At 46.2% G+C, this 16,415-nt stretch overlaps 1 protein-coding gene across 1 annotated transcript in view; it reads right to left on the bottom strand.

Annotated features, from left to right (window-relative positions):
- LOC119967969 (collagen alpha-1(IX) chain-like) overlaps positions 1-16,415 on the bottom strand; it is a 184,498-nt gene that overhangs the window by 48,610 nt on the left and 119,473 nt on the right. Inside the window, exons 21-28 of the mRNA XM_038801070.1 lie at positions 16,130-16,183; positions 13,517-13,570; positions 12,819-12,872; positions 11,762-11,815; positions 11,599-11,652; positions 7,625-7,669; positions 5,097-5,150; positions 2,400-2,453 (exon numbers count right to left, since the gene is read on the bottom strand). Of these exons, the coding sequence (XP_038656998.1) occupies positions 2,400-2,453; positions 5,097-5,150; positions 7,625-7,669; positions 11,599-11,652; positions 11,762-11,815; positions 12,819-12,872; positions 13,517-13,570; positions 16,130-16,183 (423 nt within the window). The remainder of the gene's footprint in view (positions 1-2,399; positions 2,454-5,096; positions 5,151-7,624; positions 7,670-11,598; positions 11,653-11,761; positions 11,816-12,818; positions 12,873-13,516; positions 13,571-16,129; positions 16,184-16,415) is intronic.

Genomic DNA, 16,415 nt, shown 5'->3' with positions numbered 1-16,415 from the left:
GTCATGAAGTCCGTCAATGACTCACCCGGGGTGTCCTCTGCTGTATTCAGATGGTACTGTTGGACGATGAGGGAGGGAGCGGGGCTGAAATGCCGGCCAATGATTCCCACCAGCTTTCAAAGTGTGGGTGTCCAGATACGTGAAGTCGCGGATCACCCCCCCCCCCCCCCAAACGCCATCAGTAATATCACCATCCGGCGCTCATCATCTGTCGTTGCCGTGAAAATGGTAGCGCCTGTGCTCTGCATAACAGGTCCTTCCGTCAACTCCAGCGTCGAACGCATCCTACCGGCTGAACAAAAGCATCCTAAAGGACCATGGGTCCTGTCCTGGAACGGGAGGCCCAGGAGGTGGTCCAGGAAGAAGGCCCCCAGCATCAACAGGGGACCGTTAGTTTTCCTCATCGCCAGAACTATAACCACCACCAAAGGAAGGAGTCCACATCGGGTTGCAAGATAAACAGAAGGTTTATTGAATTTTTTTTTTTTTTACAGAGCCTTTAGTTAAAGCTACTCCTCCGAGTGACGTCCGGTTCTGAACCACGAGTCCTCGGAAGCTCCGCCCCTTTCAGCAGGGGAACATGTATTCTCCAAGGGCTTCTGGGAAAACCAGATCCCCGACTCCGTAGGCTCCAGTCGGGCCCAGGGTATGACGATCTGGGCTTCTTTTGCTGGGCCACTATTTTTATTTCCCATCCATTATTGCCCTCGTGCAGGTGGTGGTGAGCTGCCTTCTTGAACCGCTGCAGTCCATGTGGTGTAGGTACACCCACTGTGCTGTTATGGATGGAGTTTACAGATTTTGACCCAACGACAGTGAAGTAACGATGATATATTTCCAAGTCAGGATGGTGTGTGGCTTGGGGGGAAACTTTCAGGTGGTGGTTTTCCCATGTTTCTGATGCCCTTGTGAGAGGTCATCTCAGTATTCCCAGTCTCTCACCTGCTCTTGTAACCTCAGCATTTATATGACTACTCCAGTTCAGCTTCTGGTCAACGGTAACCCCCAGAATAGTAGGGAATTCAGCGATGGTAATGCCATTGAATGTCAAGGGGAGACGGTTAGACTCTCATTAATTGGAGATGGTCATTGCCTGGCACTTGTGTGACGTGAATGTTACTTGCCTCATACCAGCCAAGCCTGAATGTCGTCCAGGTCTTCGGCATTTGGACATGGACTGCTTCAGTATCTGAGGAGTTGCAGATGGTGCTGAACATTGTGCAATCCTCAGTGAACATCCCACTTCTAACCTCATGATGGAGGGAAGGGCATTGATGAAGCAGCTGAAGATCACTGGGCCTAAGACACTACCTGAGCAACACCTACAGTAATATCTTGGGTCAGAGACTTCTCTCTCCAACAACCATCTTCCTTTGTGATAGGTATGGGGTTTTCTTGGGCTCCTTGATGCCATACTCAATCAAATGCAGCTTTGGTGTCAAGGGCAGTACCTCTGACCTCACCTCTGGGGTTCAGTTAGCTACAATAAAGGTCAGGAGCTATGTGGTTCTATCGGAACTCAAACTGAGCATCAGTGAGCAGGACATTGCTGAGTCAGTGCTGCTTGATAGCGCTATTGATGATCCCTTCCAACATGTTACTGATAACTGAGAGTAGACTAATGGGGTGATGATTGGCTGGTTTGGATTAGTCCTGAATTTTGCAGACAGGACATACCTGGACAATTTTCCACATTGCTGGGTGGGGGAGGGGGGCAAGCTCTGGAACACAAATCCTCGGTGCTATTGATGGAAAGTGCCCACTGTCTCCAGGTCTCTTCTCCTCTCCCCCCCCCCCCCCCCCCCCCCCCCCCCGGCCCCCCACCTTCCCACACTTCCCAGTCCCACTCCCCACCTTTGCTGGTCCACCACACTCCTCCTTCCAGGACAACCCCCACCCTCCTCTCCGCCCATCCCCCACCCATTGTCCGACCCACGTATCTTTGAAATTGTATCTTTAAACACTTCCTTTACAGCAGCTGGTGCCGTAGAAGGGGACATGTCTTTCCACTCTGTTCCCCAGTTGCTCCATGCCATGGGCGCACTTTGCTGCTCCTGCCTCACCCAGCTGAGTGAGGAAGATTGGGCGAGACAGAGGCTTTGGAATTACAGCGAGGGTAATCCTGCCGCGAGTGGTAATCCACCAGAGATTGTCACAATGAGGAAGCTGCAGGCCATTGTGTTACTGCCGTCCAATAACACAAGTGTTGGGTTCTTCAGAATCAGCAGAGAATATTTTGGCCAGTAGTGCAATCAGCCAAAGCTGTTTGAAGACTTCCCCTGAACAATCGCACACAAGAATATCTCAGTCAAGTCAAATTTAACTACAACTGCAAAAACAAACCACAGTTTCCGCGGATTGGTTGCAAGATAAAGGCAGTGAAATAGAGAGCTACTCACCGGAGGGCCTACAAGACCCGGTTCACCCAAATCTCCTACTGGCCCCTGTTCACCCTGTCAGTGAAGAAAAGGCACTTTAAATTTTGTGACCCTTTAAGTTATGTATTTATTTCACCATTTTGCTGGTTTAAGTGGTTGGACAGTTTACTTACAACACATTTTTTGAACCATAAGTTAGTACAACAAAGAACATTTTAATAATTCATGCATCTGATGCCTAACTACAACATCATGTCATTAAATCTGCTGTTATGGGTCAGGGTTTAGAAAACTCCAAAGTATATCACAGAGTTCACCTGACCTACAACTGTTTATTTATTTTGGTCTGCCTTTCAGGTGTTATTCAACAGAGGCCTTAAGCACTTTTAATTAAAAACAAAGTTTATTCCACAAATTTAGTTAACATTTTTATCATTTTTATCAACCACCAACATAAATACCCCACACAGCTACAGTACTCGATGTAGAACCATTAATAAATTTCCCCCTTTAGCTGTTCCAATTTAATAACACAATCCCATAAACCAGAAAACCCCTTTTCAAAGGTATGGCCCAGCACACAGCACTCAACATCTGGTATGGATGCTCTTCTGTCCTTTCCAAAACAGGTTTGAATTTCTTCCAGAAAACAATTATTTCTTTTCAAGTTATCAAGCGGTCTGGACGCAGCTTTAAAAAATGCAGATGGAGAAAAAAAATCTTCTTTCAAGCTATGCAGAACAAAACCAGCTCAAACTCAAAGCGAAAATAAAACTCAGAGCCACAGCCCAGTTCCCAACTCAAAAATGAAGGTAAAAACCCAGAGCCACAGCCCAGCTTCACCCACACAATGACATCACTGAAGACATGTGATAAGACAAAAACATTTCTTAAAGGGACACTCCCATGACACAGCTACTCTCGACACGATTTTAAAGTTTTTCTTAACTTCTTCATTGCTACGTTGAGTTTTGATACCTGCTTTGCTGGCAGCGTAGGCTACCCATCGCAATCCTTCAGCAAAAAAAAGGACAATGTGATCGGAACTACAGGCATCAAACTGTACAACAATTGGGAAAAGATGAGCAATGATTTCACCTCAAGCCAGAAGCTCATGGAGTAGTTTACTCTGGTTACCTGTCTCCTACAGTCTTACCCATGTCTAGGTAGCCCTGGAGAAGAAGCACATAGTGTCCTTTGGTGAGGGGAAGGCTTTCTGTGGCCGGTGGGTACTTCAGGAGCTGGAGGAGGTAGGCCATACTTGATTTCATCAGTTTCCTCTGTTTCACGGTTTAGTTTCCTTCATAAAGGGAGGCACTTTTCTTTGATGACACAGGGACAATCATGGGGCTTTATATTTGTTTTATCCAGAAAGAACTTACTCTGGCTCTGGGTTTGCACTCAGCTGGCAGCGACTGAAGCCGATGATGGAAGCAGGAACAAACATGCCTTGCTCAAACCTAAATAAAAATGTGGATTTTACTGTTGGTTTAAGTCGGGATTAGGATGGGAAGCCAGCTGTTCAATGGGTCAAACATTAGCTTTTCGCCTCTGGGAGCAGGGCCTAAAGAAATGGTGCCAACCTTGAAGAAGGCTGCCCACAAGGATATAGCAATATCTGTGGCATGAACTCTTTTCCCAACATCTGGCACCAAGTCAAGAGGATCTCAACAGTGATGGCAGCAAGCAGGGTAAGCAGCCCTTCATATTGAAGTATTGGGGAAAAGCGTCATTGTATCTGCCGGCCCCAAAAGTGGTATCATCCGCCGTATTGTTCGGGAGATCTCTTAAAAAGGCAAGCAACCAGTTCCACTGCGTCACGCTGATGGGGTGCGCTCATATTGAGCCCACCCTGCGAGCAACTTCTTTGGATGATAAGAAAGAATGTAACACCCCCAAATCTCCCAGCCCTGCCCCGTGGAGCAGGGCCCAGGTACTTCCCAGGCATGTCCCACTATCCCACGAGCGACGCACTCACCTGGGCTCCTTCGGCAGGTATGCCGCCAGGTCAATGCTGTGGAAGAGCAGATGTAATTCCCACCCGTGTGCCCTCATGCCGACGTGAATGGATAATCTAACGTAGGGGGGATGATCAGGTGTAGAGGCCAGATAATGAGATTCAAATTTATTATAATGAGGTTCCCGACATTGAATGTCAGGATTTCTGTTACATCACAGGCAGGGATGGCCAGGGCGCAAGAGCAATCGCGGCGAGACCTCCCACCAATGTAAAACGTGATTTGGGCCTCTTGCGAGATTTTCCGCCCCAACGCCATTCATGCCCAAACAGAACGGAAAAGTCCCGGCCAACGCAAGGCCATTTTTGAGCTATTTGGCTTTTTAGGACAATCCGACAGCTCCATAGCTGCTTTTCCAGGTAGAAGATTTTTATTTCCCTATTTTGTTGAGCCGATTTAAAATTCTGAAACTGGCATGGTGGGATTGGAACTCAATAACATTCGATGCTGTATGAATAAAGAATGCATCATGAACAACAGGGAGGTGATAAATTTGTCCAGATATTAGACTGACAGAAAATTCAAAGGAATTCTTTTTACATACAACTAAGGTGCAATCAACTTCGTAGCTGGACATTTCTACTCCATGTCACTCTTGGCTCCAGGCTGTTCTTATGGTTAATAGAATATTTTCGATTGGCCAATTCAATGTATTTTTTGTGGGGGTTAATATTAGATTAAAAGTTCATGGTCAACTTACAGTTTTACCAGGAGATCCCACAGTACCATTCAAGCCAACTGGACCCCTAGTACCCTGTCAAAAAACAAACACAGCAAGGATGAAATGGGAAGGAAAATAAATTGTTTATTTAAAAAATGATTGAGTAAATAGCAATGATTCAAAACCTAAAATGCCTTAATATTGAAGACACCGGCAGCCCAGAGAAACCGAAACCATTAGCTCACTAAACTAGTTTGCCATTTCTCTAACAAATTTAAACTTAAAAGTGCATTTGCTCAACTGACCTTTGCTATTTGCTATTGCACTAACTTGTTCCATTTGGATGCCAATTAGCTCCTTCCCAGACCATGCACAATGTGAACAAACATGGACATTACCCAACTCCTTTCATCTGCTAAAGAAGGGGGCGGAAAAGTTTCATCCTTGTACAAAGGGTAAATCAAGGAAAATGCAGAGGTATCTAATCTGTGACCCAATATTATACATCCCAGATACTTGTGTGATGATCGAGCTGATCAGGAATGACACCGATGCACAACAGTCAATCATTTCTACCTGTATTAATTCTTTAACCCTTAAAACTTATTTCTTACTATATACTCAACTCAAGTTGGTGATGAAAGCAGGAACAAACCTGCCTTGCTCAAACCTAAAATAAAAATGTGGATTTTACTGTTGGTTTAAGTGGGGATTAGGATGGGAAGCCAGCTGTTCAATGGGTCAAACATTAGCTTTTCGCCTCTGGGAGCAGGGCCTAAAGCAATGGTGCCAGCCTTGAAGAAGGCTGCCCGCAAGGATATAGTAATATCTGTGGCATGAACTCCTCTTTTTCCAACATCTGGCACCAAGTCAAGAGGATCTCAACAGTGATGCCAACAAGCAGGGTAAGCAGCCAATCATATTGAAGTATTGGGGAAAAGCGGCATTGTATTTTTTGTGGGGGTTAATATTTGATTAAAATAAATAGCAATGATTCAAAACCTAAAATGCTTTAATATCGAAGACACTGGCAGCCCAGAGAAACTGAAACCATTAGTTCACTAAACTAGTTTGCCATTTCTCTAACAAATTTAAACTTAAATGTATTAATTCTTTAACCCTTAAAACTTATTTCTTACTATATACTCAACCTCCTGCCAGCGTGGTTTACATGTGGTACCACCCAATGGGAGCTGGGACCTGCGGCCGGGGTGATGGTCCTGGTGGGGGGGCAGGAGATATCAGCGGTGGCCAGGCCCGTGATTGAGGCCCACCAATTGGCAGGCCATCGTGATCTGGGAGGGACCTACCTTCCGCTGGGCGGGCCCGCTGTGTAGCTCCGCCATGTTGGCGGCGCCCGTGCCGAGGTGAACCGCCGTGCGCATGCTTGGCTAGCAGGGCCCCCCCGGCAGCCAGAGCAGCGGGATGCACACCGGGGCTCCGCTAGCCCCCTGGAAAGCAGAGAAGCACACCGGACCTCCGAGGAAAAAGTCCGAAGTGACTCTCGCCCATTTTCCGGTGGGTGTGGGGACTTAGTTGCTAGAAGGGAGAATCCCGCCCAGGGAGTTGATTAAATGCAGACATCTGGAGAAATGATGATATGCAAATGCACCTATCAGTGACTAGCAAAAACAATAGGGCTATAGGAGGTGGTAACTTCAAAGTGGAGAGGTAAGGAAATGGACATGTACCTGCAAAAAGAATATCAAAGGGAAAGAAATAATGGCTGGAATCCTCCAGTCATTGCGATTCTCTTTTCCCGCTGGCAGCACACCCCCGCTCTCGGGTTTCCCGGCAGCTTGGGGCGGCTTCAATGAGAAATCCCATTGATAAGCGGCGGGAAAAGAGAATCCCACCACCAGCGAATGGCGCACCGCCAAGAAACACGTGGCTGGGGGGGACCAGCACTCCAGCCCAGTATATTTATAGAATCCTAAAGAGAGAAAGAGACAGCTAACAGCAGAACTGCAGCAGGTTGCAGATGTAGTCTCTCAAAAGAAGCAGTGGGCCTGTCGCAAAAATCCCACGAGCGAGCGAGCGAGACACGGACAATGGAGAAGTCCATCGACCTCGGGAAGGATTCTTTGGTCGCCGGGTGGGTGTGGCCGGAGAATCCTGCCCAGCCACTTTCTGCCTTCGTTGAACCTGATGACTATTTCCCACCTTAACCTGGTTGTGGTAATCATTCGCTGGGTGTAGCTCATAAAGTTACTTAAAAGTGGATGTTGTTTGGGAAAAGGAGAGTCTCAGAGTTCAGGTAAATGTAGGTAGTTGGGAACCAAGGGATAGTTTCACGTAAAAGTGTGTTGTAGTCATCAGTCTACTCGTGTGTCATAGAGTATTATAGACCTTCTCGTCGTGTGTGCTTTTGTCTTTCTTTTAAGTTAATAAATATTCTTTGTTAAATATTCACACAATGACTGGACTGCCCCCCACTGGCTTGTACCTCATTCCTCACATTATACCAGAAAAAATAACTACACCACTACGGACCGGTGTTTTAAATATTTAACACAGTGTGGGTCGTAACAACAGCAAAGATAGTCAGAAATACAATCAATTCATACCTTTGCTCCCGTTGCACCCTGGAGTCCTGGAGAACCAGGCAAACCCTGGAAAATAAAGAGAGTGTTAACAAATCAAAGTTTTTCTTCCTCGGGGAGTCAAAATACGTATCAATTTAAAGTACTTTGATGAAATTGAGCCTATTGTCGGACTGATTCCCCCATCCTGGGTGGAGATACGGGATATTCCCAGTGAGGAGTTTGGGGCAGCACGGTAGCATGGTGGTTAGCATGAATGCTTCACAGCTCCAGGGTCCCAGGTTCGATTCCCGGCTGGGTCACTGTCTGTGCGGCGTCTGCACGTCCTCCCCGTGTGTGCGTGGGTTTCCTCCGGGTGTTCCGGTTTCCTCCCACAGTCTAAAGATGTGCGGGTTAGGTGGATTGGCCATGCTAAATTGCCCGTAGTGTCCTAAAAAGTAAGGTTAATGGGGTGTTGTTGGGTTACGGGTAAAGGGTGGATACGTGGGTTTGAGTAGGGTGATCATTGCTCGGCACAACATCGAGGGCCAAAGGGCCTGTTCTGTGCTGTACTGTTCTATGTACTCTAGGAGTCCCATTCTCGTGGAGGGCTGGTAATCAATCATCTTTATTAGTGTCACAAGTAGGCTTACATTAACACTGCAATGGAGTTACTGTGAAAAGCCCCCAGTCGCCACGCTCCGGCGCCTGTTCGGGTACACAGAGGGAGAATTCAGAATGTCCAATTCACCTAACAAGCACGTCTTTCGGGACTTGTGGGAGGAAACTGGAGCAGCCGGAGGAAACCCACGCAGACACGGGGAGAACATGTAGACTCCGCACAGACAGTGACCCAAGCTAGGAATCGAACCCGGGTCCCTTGCGCTGTGAAGCAACAGTGCTAACTACTGTGCTACCATGCCGCTCGAGGGAAATAGCTGACCCAAAGCCCCTGATCTTTCATCTATTCAGATGCTGTAGACCCAGGGTTTCTCCATAAGGTCTGGCCATGAGCATTGCTCCTCACCAGGAGTGACCAATGGAAGAATCAACCCTCACACCATGTGGTGTCACAGCTGTAGTTCAGTTGGCAGCATTTTAATCTCTGAATCAGAAGGCTGAGGCTTCAAATTGCCCGCCAGGCCTTGAACACAATAACGTAGCTTGATGTTCCTGTGCAGTGCTGAGGGAGTTCCGTATTGCCAGAAACGCTGTCCTGAAGCCCTGTCTGCCCTCACAAGTTGATGTAAAAGATCCCACATTGGTTTTGAAGAAGATTTGGGGAGTTGTTCCTGACAAATATCTATCCTTTAACCAACATCACACGAACAGATTATGCAGACCGTATCACATTGCTCTTTGTGGGATCTTCCTGTGCACAAATTAGTTGCAGCCCATTTCCTACATTTCAACCGTGCCCATTCAAAAGTTCATTATTTGCTGTAAAGCATTTTTGGATTGTGAAAGGCAATACATTAATGCAAGTTTTTACTTTTTTCTTTTAAATCTTAATATTCAATGTTAACACGCATTAACGGAGCCAGCATTTTGGTTCAACAGAATAAAGACACAAGCAGTGGTATAATAATTCATCTTCTGGAATATTTAAAGCACATTCTTATTGAAATAATTGTGATTTCATCCACTGGCAGATTGTTTTCAAGGAGATGCATATAAACAGCATTTCCCTCGCTCAAGTTGTCTCCAGTTTTATTCCGCATCCTGCAGCATTATCCTGTTCCCAGGGTTTTTTTCCATCACTTTTACCCTTTCCCCCCCCCCCCCCCCAACCACCAGCACAAAAGAGAAGCTAATGCCCCCATTACCTTGCCTCATAGTATGCAACTTCCACTGGATCCTTTCTGCTACTTTGCTTAGGAGTTTGACAAACTCCAATAGCAGCTTGAAGGGTTTACCTGATTTCACATCATTTGAGACCACTGCTCGTCAGTACATCTTCAGATATAATAGGTCATTTTGTGAAGTCAGGAAACAATTGCTTACTTTTAGCTCATCCCTGGGAAATGGGTGTCACGGGCTAAGCCAACATTTATTGCCCATCCCTAATTGCCCTTGAGAGGGCGAGCTGCCGCCTTGAACTGCTCCAATCCATGTGGTGTAGGTCCACCCACTGTGCTGTTGGAAAGGGAGTTGCAGGATTTTGACCCGGTGACAGTGAAGGAACGGCAATATATTTCCAAGTCAGGATGGTGGCTTGGAGGCAGTGGTGTTCTCATGCAGCTGCTGCCCATGTTCTTCTAGGTGGTAGAGGTCACGGGATTGGAAGGTGCTGTTGAAGGAGCCTTGGTGAGCTGCTGCAGTGTATCTTGCAGATGGTACACACGGCTGCCACTGTGCGCAGTGGTGGAGGGAGTGAATGTTGAAAGCGGGCTGCTTTGTCCTGGACGGTGTCGTGCTTCTTGAATGTTGTTGGAGATACATTCATCCAGGCGAATGGATTAAGAGCCCCACTGACCAAATCCTCTTAAACCTCCTGGATCTACCTGAAGGGCAAGGAAATCCCAAACTCCCTCTCTTCATTCCTATAGGTCACTCACCCCCCTCCCCACTTGATCTTCACATCTGTATACCTCTGCAAGAAGTTTGGGGATTGTACGGTCTACAAAACTGAATCTCTTCAGGGACTTACCTCCAATGGTTCCATCCAAGCCCATTCTCTACCCCAGTTCCAGCCACACAGCCCTCTCGAGCTTCGTTCATGCTTCCAGCCCCAACCTTCTCCAAACTCCTCTCTCCTGCATGAACCCTGTTACTTTGGCCAGTTTCTGACACCAAAATTTTGCTCCTCAGATCAATGCTCACAATGTTAGCCAAGAGCCCTCTCTTGTTGGACAGTGGGCCCTCCCACCTTCAAAGCTACCATAATTACATGGTTCTTAAGAAAGCCAATCGTTGACCCCTCTGTTCTTCCTAATGACCGTCCAAACCGCCTGCTCTTCACAAAATCACTGCCACCTAACTGCGCGACAATCATTCTTCTTTTTGAATCCCTTCGAGTTGTCTTTCATTCCAGCCGCGGCATCGAGCCCACGCTCGTGAGAGGCACCACTGACATTCAGTGTGATGGTGATCAAGTTGTCTTATCTTTCCTCGATCCCTGCACAGTTTTCAATACCAGGAGCTGGATTCTCCATTTCCCCCAGCTTTGTTTCTCCGCAGCGCACCATTCACTGGCGACGGGATTCTCTATTCCTGCTGTCAGAGCGTAAAATCCCACCCTCTGCATGTAGCTGCTGCTCGTGTTACCTGTTTGGAATACCTACACGCACAAAGTCCAACAACACGCAATTTGGTATCCAGATCGACCAAGCTAATCGTGTAGCCCGAAATTCCGTTGGCCATAGAAAAATGCTTTTCACTGTACTTTGGTACATGTGACAATAAATATCAATCAATCCTGATTTATGTCTTTGCCATCTACAGAATTTAACTTTCCAACCTCTTTCTTGTTGTTCTCCCAAGAACGCACCCCTATCCCACACAAAATCCCTTCCCCAAAACCCCCAGGCCCTTGCACAGACTTGCAATCCGAGTGCGTAAAATCCTCGCCTTCATCTACAAATCTCTGCCTTGCCCCACTAAAACTCAGCAACCTCCTCCAGCTCTACACCCTTTAAGCAAGTGTCTATTTTCCCTTTCCTTCACTTTACCACTGGTGACAGGTTTTCATCCATCTCTCCTCCCCACACTCCAGCTCTATCTCTGCCTGCATGATGCCGCTGTGTCCTCCTTTAAGCCTCCACAACTCCTTCCCTCTTTAACCATCTCCTCTAATTTTCCATCTGCCTCCTGCTTGGGTTTGACTGCTCTGCCTAATATGAAGCATGCTGGGTAGTTTTGCTATGAGTGAGCTGTAACGAGCGGAGCCAAAGTGAGCGAAATAAGCAGAGGAGTTGTCAAAAATCCAGTCCTTCAGGCAGAAGAATGATTCCCCACTATATCTACTTTGAAAATGAGAGCTTTGTTAGATGACGGTAAGATATCAGAGTTGTACCTACAGGCAGACCTCGAGGCCCTGCTTCACCTGGACCGCCCGCTTTGCCAGATTCACCCTAGAAAGAAAGTAAACCAATAGGTTAGTCACAGCACCCATCTTCTACAAAGCTATGCGCTTAGTGAGGCAAAGCATTTCCAGAGGAGATCAAAAGGTTTCTATGTTACCTTCGAGCCAGGCATTCCAGGTATACCATCCCTTCCATCAACACCTGGTAAACCCTAGTGAATCAAAACACAAGGCACTTAATGAAAAGGAAACACAGTGTTCACTTTTTAATAAAACACCACAAAACAGTGCGATAAGAAATACAACTCAATCAATTGTGTGGATGAGCAAGAGTAACAGCCTATACGTTCTCAAGAAGATAAAGGGAACACTCAGCAGATCACACCTTATTCGGAGAGAATACAGATAATTTAACATAGAACATAGAACAGTACAGCACAGAACAGGCCCTTCGGCCCTCGATGTTGTGCCGAGCCATGATCACCCTACTCAAACCCACGTATCCACCCTATACCCGTAACCCAACAACCCCCCCCCCCCCCTAACCTTACTTTTTTAGGACACTACGGGCAATTTAGCATGGCCAATCCACCTAACCCACACATCTTTGGACTGTGGGAGGAAACCGGAGCACCCGGAAGAAACCCACGCACACACGGGGAGGACGTGCAGACTCTGCACAGATAGTGACCCAGCCGGGAATCGAACCTGGGACCCTGGAGCTGTGAAGCATTTATGCTAACCACCATGCTACCGTGCTGCCCACCACCATGCTACTTTTTGGTCGTGACAATTTTGGTAAGGGGTCGACTGTTAACTTGTCGCTCTCTCTCCAGATGCAGATTGTCCCTGTTCTGCATATTATCTTCTTGTTTTTATTTTGGATTTCCAGATTATGGGCTGAACTCTCCGCCGTCGAGATTCTCTGTTTTTCTGGAAGCCTAGGGGTTTCCCGACGGCGTGGGGCTGCCCCACAATGGGAAACCCCATTGACCAGCCGGCAAAACGGAGAATCCCGATGGCACGACATATCAGAACAGAGAAACCCTCCCCAAGTATTTTTCTTTTTCTAAAATTACAGTTGCAACTTTTTTTTTTACAGACAGTAGTTGATTTTCAAATCCGACTATTCAGACACAAAGGCAAACACAGTTGAATCACAGCTTCATCTTTTATTGGACAGCAGCTTTAAGGAAACTGATGAGAAACACTCACGGGTTCTCCCTTGGATCCTGGAGAACCTGTAATTCCTCTGGGACCAGGTCGACCCTGCAGGTTAAATACAGAAAGATAATCAGAGATGTTCCACATAGCTGGAGTATATATCAGTGGAGTGGAAGTCAGTGGATGCTCTAGCATTTCCCATTAATGGGAGACACGCTGACCTGACATTTTCAGTAAAGGATTCACATGACACAAAGCTCATGAACTGGATTACAAAGTCCAGTCACAAGACAAATTAGACACAAAAATTATAGGTCTAAAGATAAAAAGTACAAGGCTCAGGCACGCATTGATATTTCACATCTATGTATTCTAGAATGAGATAACATTGACTCATGTGGTCATCGTGCCTGTTCCAGACCTATCCAATCAGTTCCTGATGACCTAAATGGCCCAACATGCTCACTTTCTCGCTTCCCAAATTGTCTTTCAAGTCCCCTTCGAAAGTTGTTTTCGACTCTATGCTGCTCTGTCCTATCAGGCTGCATATTGCAGATCATAATAACTCCCTGTGTATTCTTTTTCTCATAATCTATTGCCAATACAAAAACAAGTTATTATTTTATTTCTTAGTAGGTATTCATTAAGCAACCGAGTGATGATCTAAAATGAACCGGCAGAATTGTTTTGTGGAAACAAAACACACACAGACCCTTGAGAAAAGAAATGAATAATGTTATGTGACTTACAGAATCACCTTGAGGGCCAGGTTCACCCAGAGGACCTTGAGGTCCCACATCTCCCTGAAAAGGAATGAAGAATTATTACACACCCCATTGCAAAAAAATATTACATTGAAATCACATGGATTACAACCTTGCTGCATTTCCTTAACAAAATGCAGTACTGTCACGCAACCCTGATATATATGACTGAAAATTGCAAAGATTATGTTCTAATTTATTACGGTCCTTAATAGAATGGAGGCATGACATGACTCAATGAATGCAATCTCAATTTTTTCACTTTGACAATATGACCCTAGCATAAATATTTGCTTGATACACCAGCCATGACTGGAAGATGATGTTTACTTTTACCATTTCAAAGTTACTGTTGTGATAACTTTGAAATTCCCAAAGAGGAGCATGGCAGGTAGAAAGACTTTTTTTTAAAAACAGTCTGACATTTTTGAGTTAGTATGATGTTCATTTTTCAAAAATTATATTGCAGCAATATTGATCATTTTATTCCAGGTCCTACATGTCCTTTGCTTTCAATGTAATTTTGAATTTGAATTGATCATCATACAATCATAGAATTTACAGTGCAGAAGAAGGCCATTCGGCCCATCGTGTCTGCACTGGCCCTTGGAAAGAGCACCCTAGCTAGGCCCACGCCTCCACCCTATCCCCATAACCCAATAACCCCACATAACCTTTTGGATACTAAGGGGCAATTTATCATGGCCAATCCACCTAACCTGCATATCTTTAGACTGTGGGAGGAAACTGGAGCTCCCGGAGGAAACCCACGCAGACACAGGGAGAACGTACAAACCCACACAGACCGTCACCCGAGGCCGGAATTCAACCCGGGACCTGGAGCTGTGAGGCACCAGTGCTAACCACTGTGCCACCATGCCGCCCTTATACCAATTAACATTGCTTTACTTAATGAGTCCCGAAATATTTAAGATCTAATGTTGTCATCTTTCCTTCCTTCAGAAAATTAAGAATGAGTTGGGCCTGTCATAGACCAACCGTTTATTCAGTAAGACAATGAAGGCTCTTTGAAGGTCTGTTTTTGCTGTTTATCTGAGATCCAGTCACATGCTGTAAGCCTGACTCCAGAGGGTTTCACACATCTTCTAGGCCAACACTTCAGCGCAGGACTGAAGACGTGTACTGAGGGATGGAATATTAATCTGAGATTCAGACATTCTATTTTACAAGAGCAGTGACCTGATCATTATTCTTTTCTCAACCAACACTGCCAAAAAAAAGTGTTTTTTTAAAATATTATTTATTCTCCTTTTTCACATTTTCTCCCAAATTTACACCCACCAACAATAAACAATAATCAGCAACAGATATGTCAATCCCCATATCAATAAAAACAATCCCATCCTCCCACCAAACCCCAAACATTAGCCCGCATGTTCACATAAACAAATGATAAAAAGGAATTAGGGATTACCCATAGTCACCATTAACAGACTCAGCCCCCCTCCCCCCAACCCTCCCACCCGACAGCCCCAACTAATGTTCAATGTTATCCAGTTCTTGAAAGTGCATAATGAATAATGCCCATGAATGATAGAACCTCTCCATCCTTCCCCTCAGTTCATACTTAACCTTTTCAAGAGTCAAGTATTCCAACAGGTCCCCCCCGCCACGCCAGGGCACAGGGTGGAGAGGCTGCTCTCCATCCCAGCAGGATCCGCCTTCGGGCGATCAATGAGGTGAAGGCTACGATATCTGCCTCCGCACCCATTTCCAACCCTGGCTGGTCCGACACCCCAAATATGGCCTCCCGGGGGCCCGGATCCAGTTTCACGTGCACCACCTTGGAAATTACGCTAAAAACCTCCTTCCAGTAATCCTCTACCTTTTGACAGGACCAAAACACGTGAACGTGATTCTCTTTAATATAGCCGCAAACTCCCAGAATATTTCACTGTCAGAAATGAAAATATCGGGAGCTGAACACAGCAACAATGAAAAAAACTGCAACCATCATAACTAGAATAACATCATACCATAGAATCATCTGGAACAGATAGCACAGAAATGGGTCATTCAGTCTAACTGCTCTATTGTCGAATTTGCGTTCTGTCCGAGACACCGCACGTCCTATTTCATCTTATTTCTTTTTTTTTAATTTAGAGTACCCAATTCATTGTTATTCCAATTAAGGGGCAATTTAGTGCTGCCAATCCACCTAGCTTGCACATCTTTGGGTTTTGGGGGTGAAACCCACGCAAACACCGTACCAGCCTGCCCGAACAGGCCCTGGAATGTGGCGACTAGGGACTTTTGACAGTAACCATTTGAAGCCTACTTGTGACAATAAGCTATTTTCATTTCATTTTTCATTTCAATACGGGGAGAATGTGCAAACTCCACACAGCAGTGACCCAGAGCCGGGATCAAACCTGGGACCTCGGCGCCATGAGGCCGCAGTGCTTAACCACTGTGCCACCGTGCTGCCCAATCTTCTATTTCTTGCCTTCTCATGCACTTATGTAGTATCCCCTTAAATGCATCTACCCTCTCTGCCTCAACAACTCCCTACGGTAGCGAGTCTCACATTCTCACCCCTCTCTGGGTCAATAGGAAAGGGAAAACGCAGATACTTACAGATGAACCAATTGGACCAATCCCACCAGCATCACCATCCAATCCACGAAGACCCTGGAAAAATAAGCCGGGAAGATAGGTTTAGAAGCAAAGGAAAAACAAAATCCCACAGCCATTCTGAGAGCGGAAACCTCGGGCGAGATTCTCCCAAAACGGGAGAAATCGTAAAGCTGGCGTAAAACCCGGGCGGGTTTTACGGCAGCGCGCCCCTTCCCGACCGGGGACCGATTCTGGTCCCCGGTCGGGGCTAGCAGCCCGACGCCGTAGGCTCCGGCAAGACGGGCTT

The sequence above is a fragment of the Scyliorhinus canicula genome, chromosome 6, assembly GCF_902713615.1.
Source record: "Scyliorhinus canicula chromosome 6, sScyCan1.1, whole genome shotgun sequence".
In the NCBI taxonomy this organism is placed as follows: Eukaryota; Metazoa; Chordata; class Chondrichthyes; order Carcharhiniformes; family Scyliorhinidae; genus Scyliorhinus; species Scyliorhinus canicula.
This window is presented reverse-complemented; position numbering and strand designations above follow the sequence as displayed.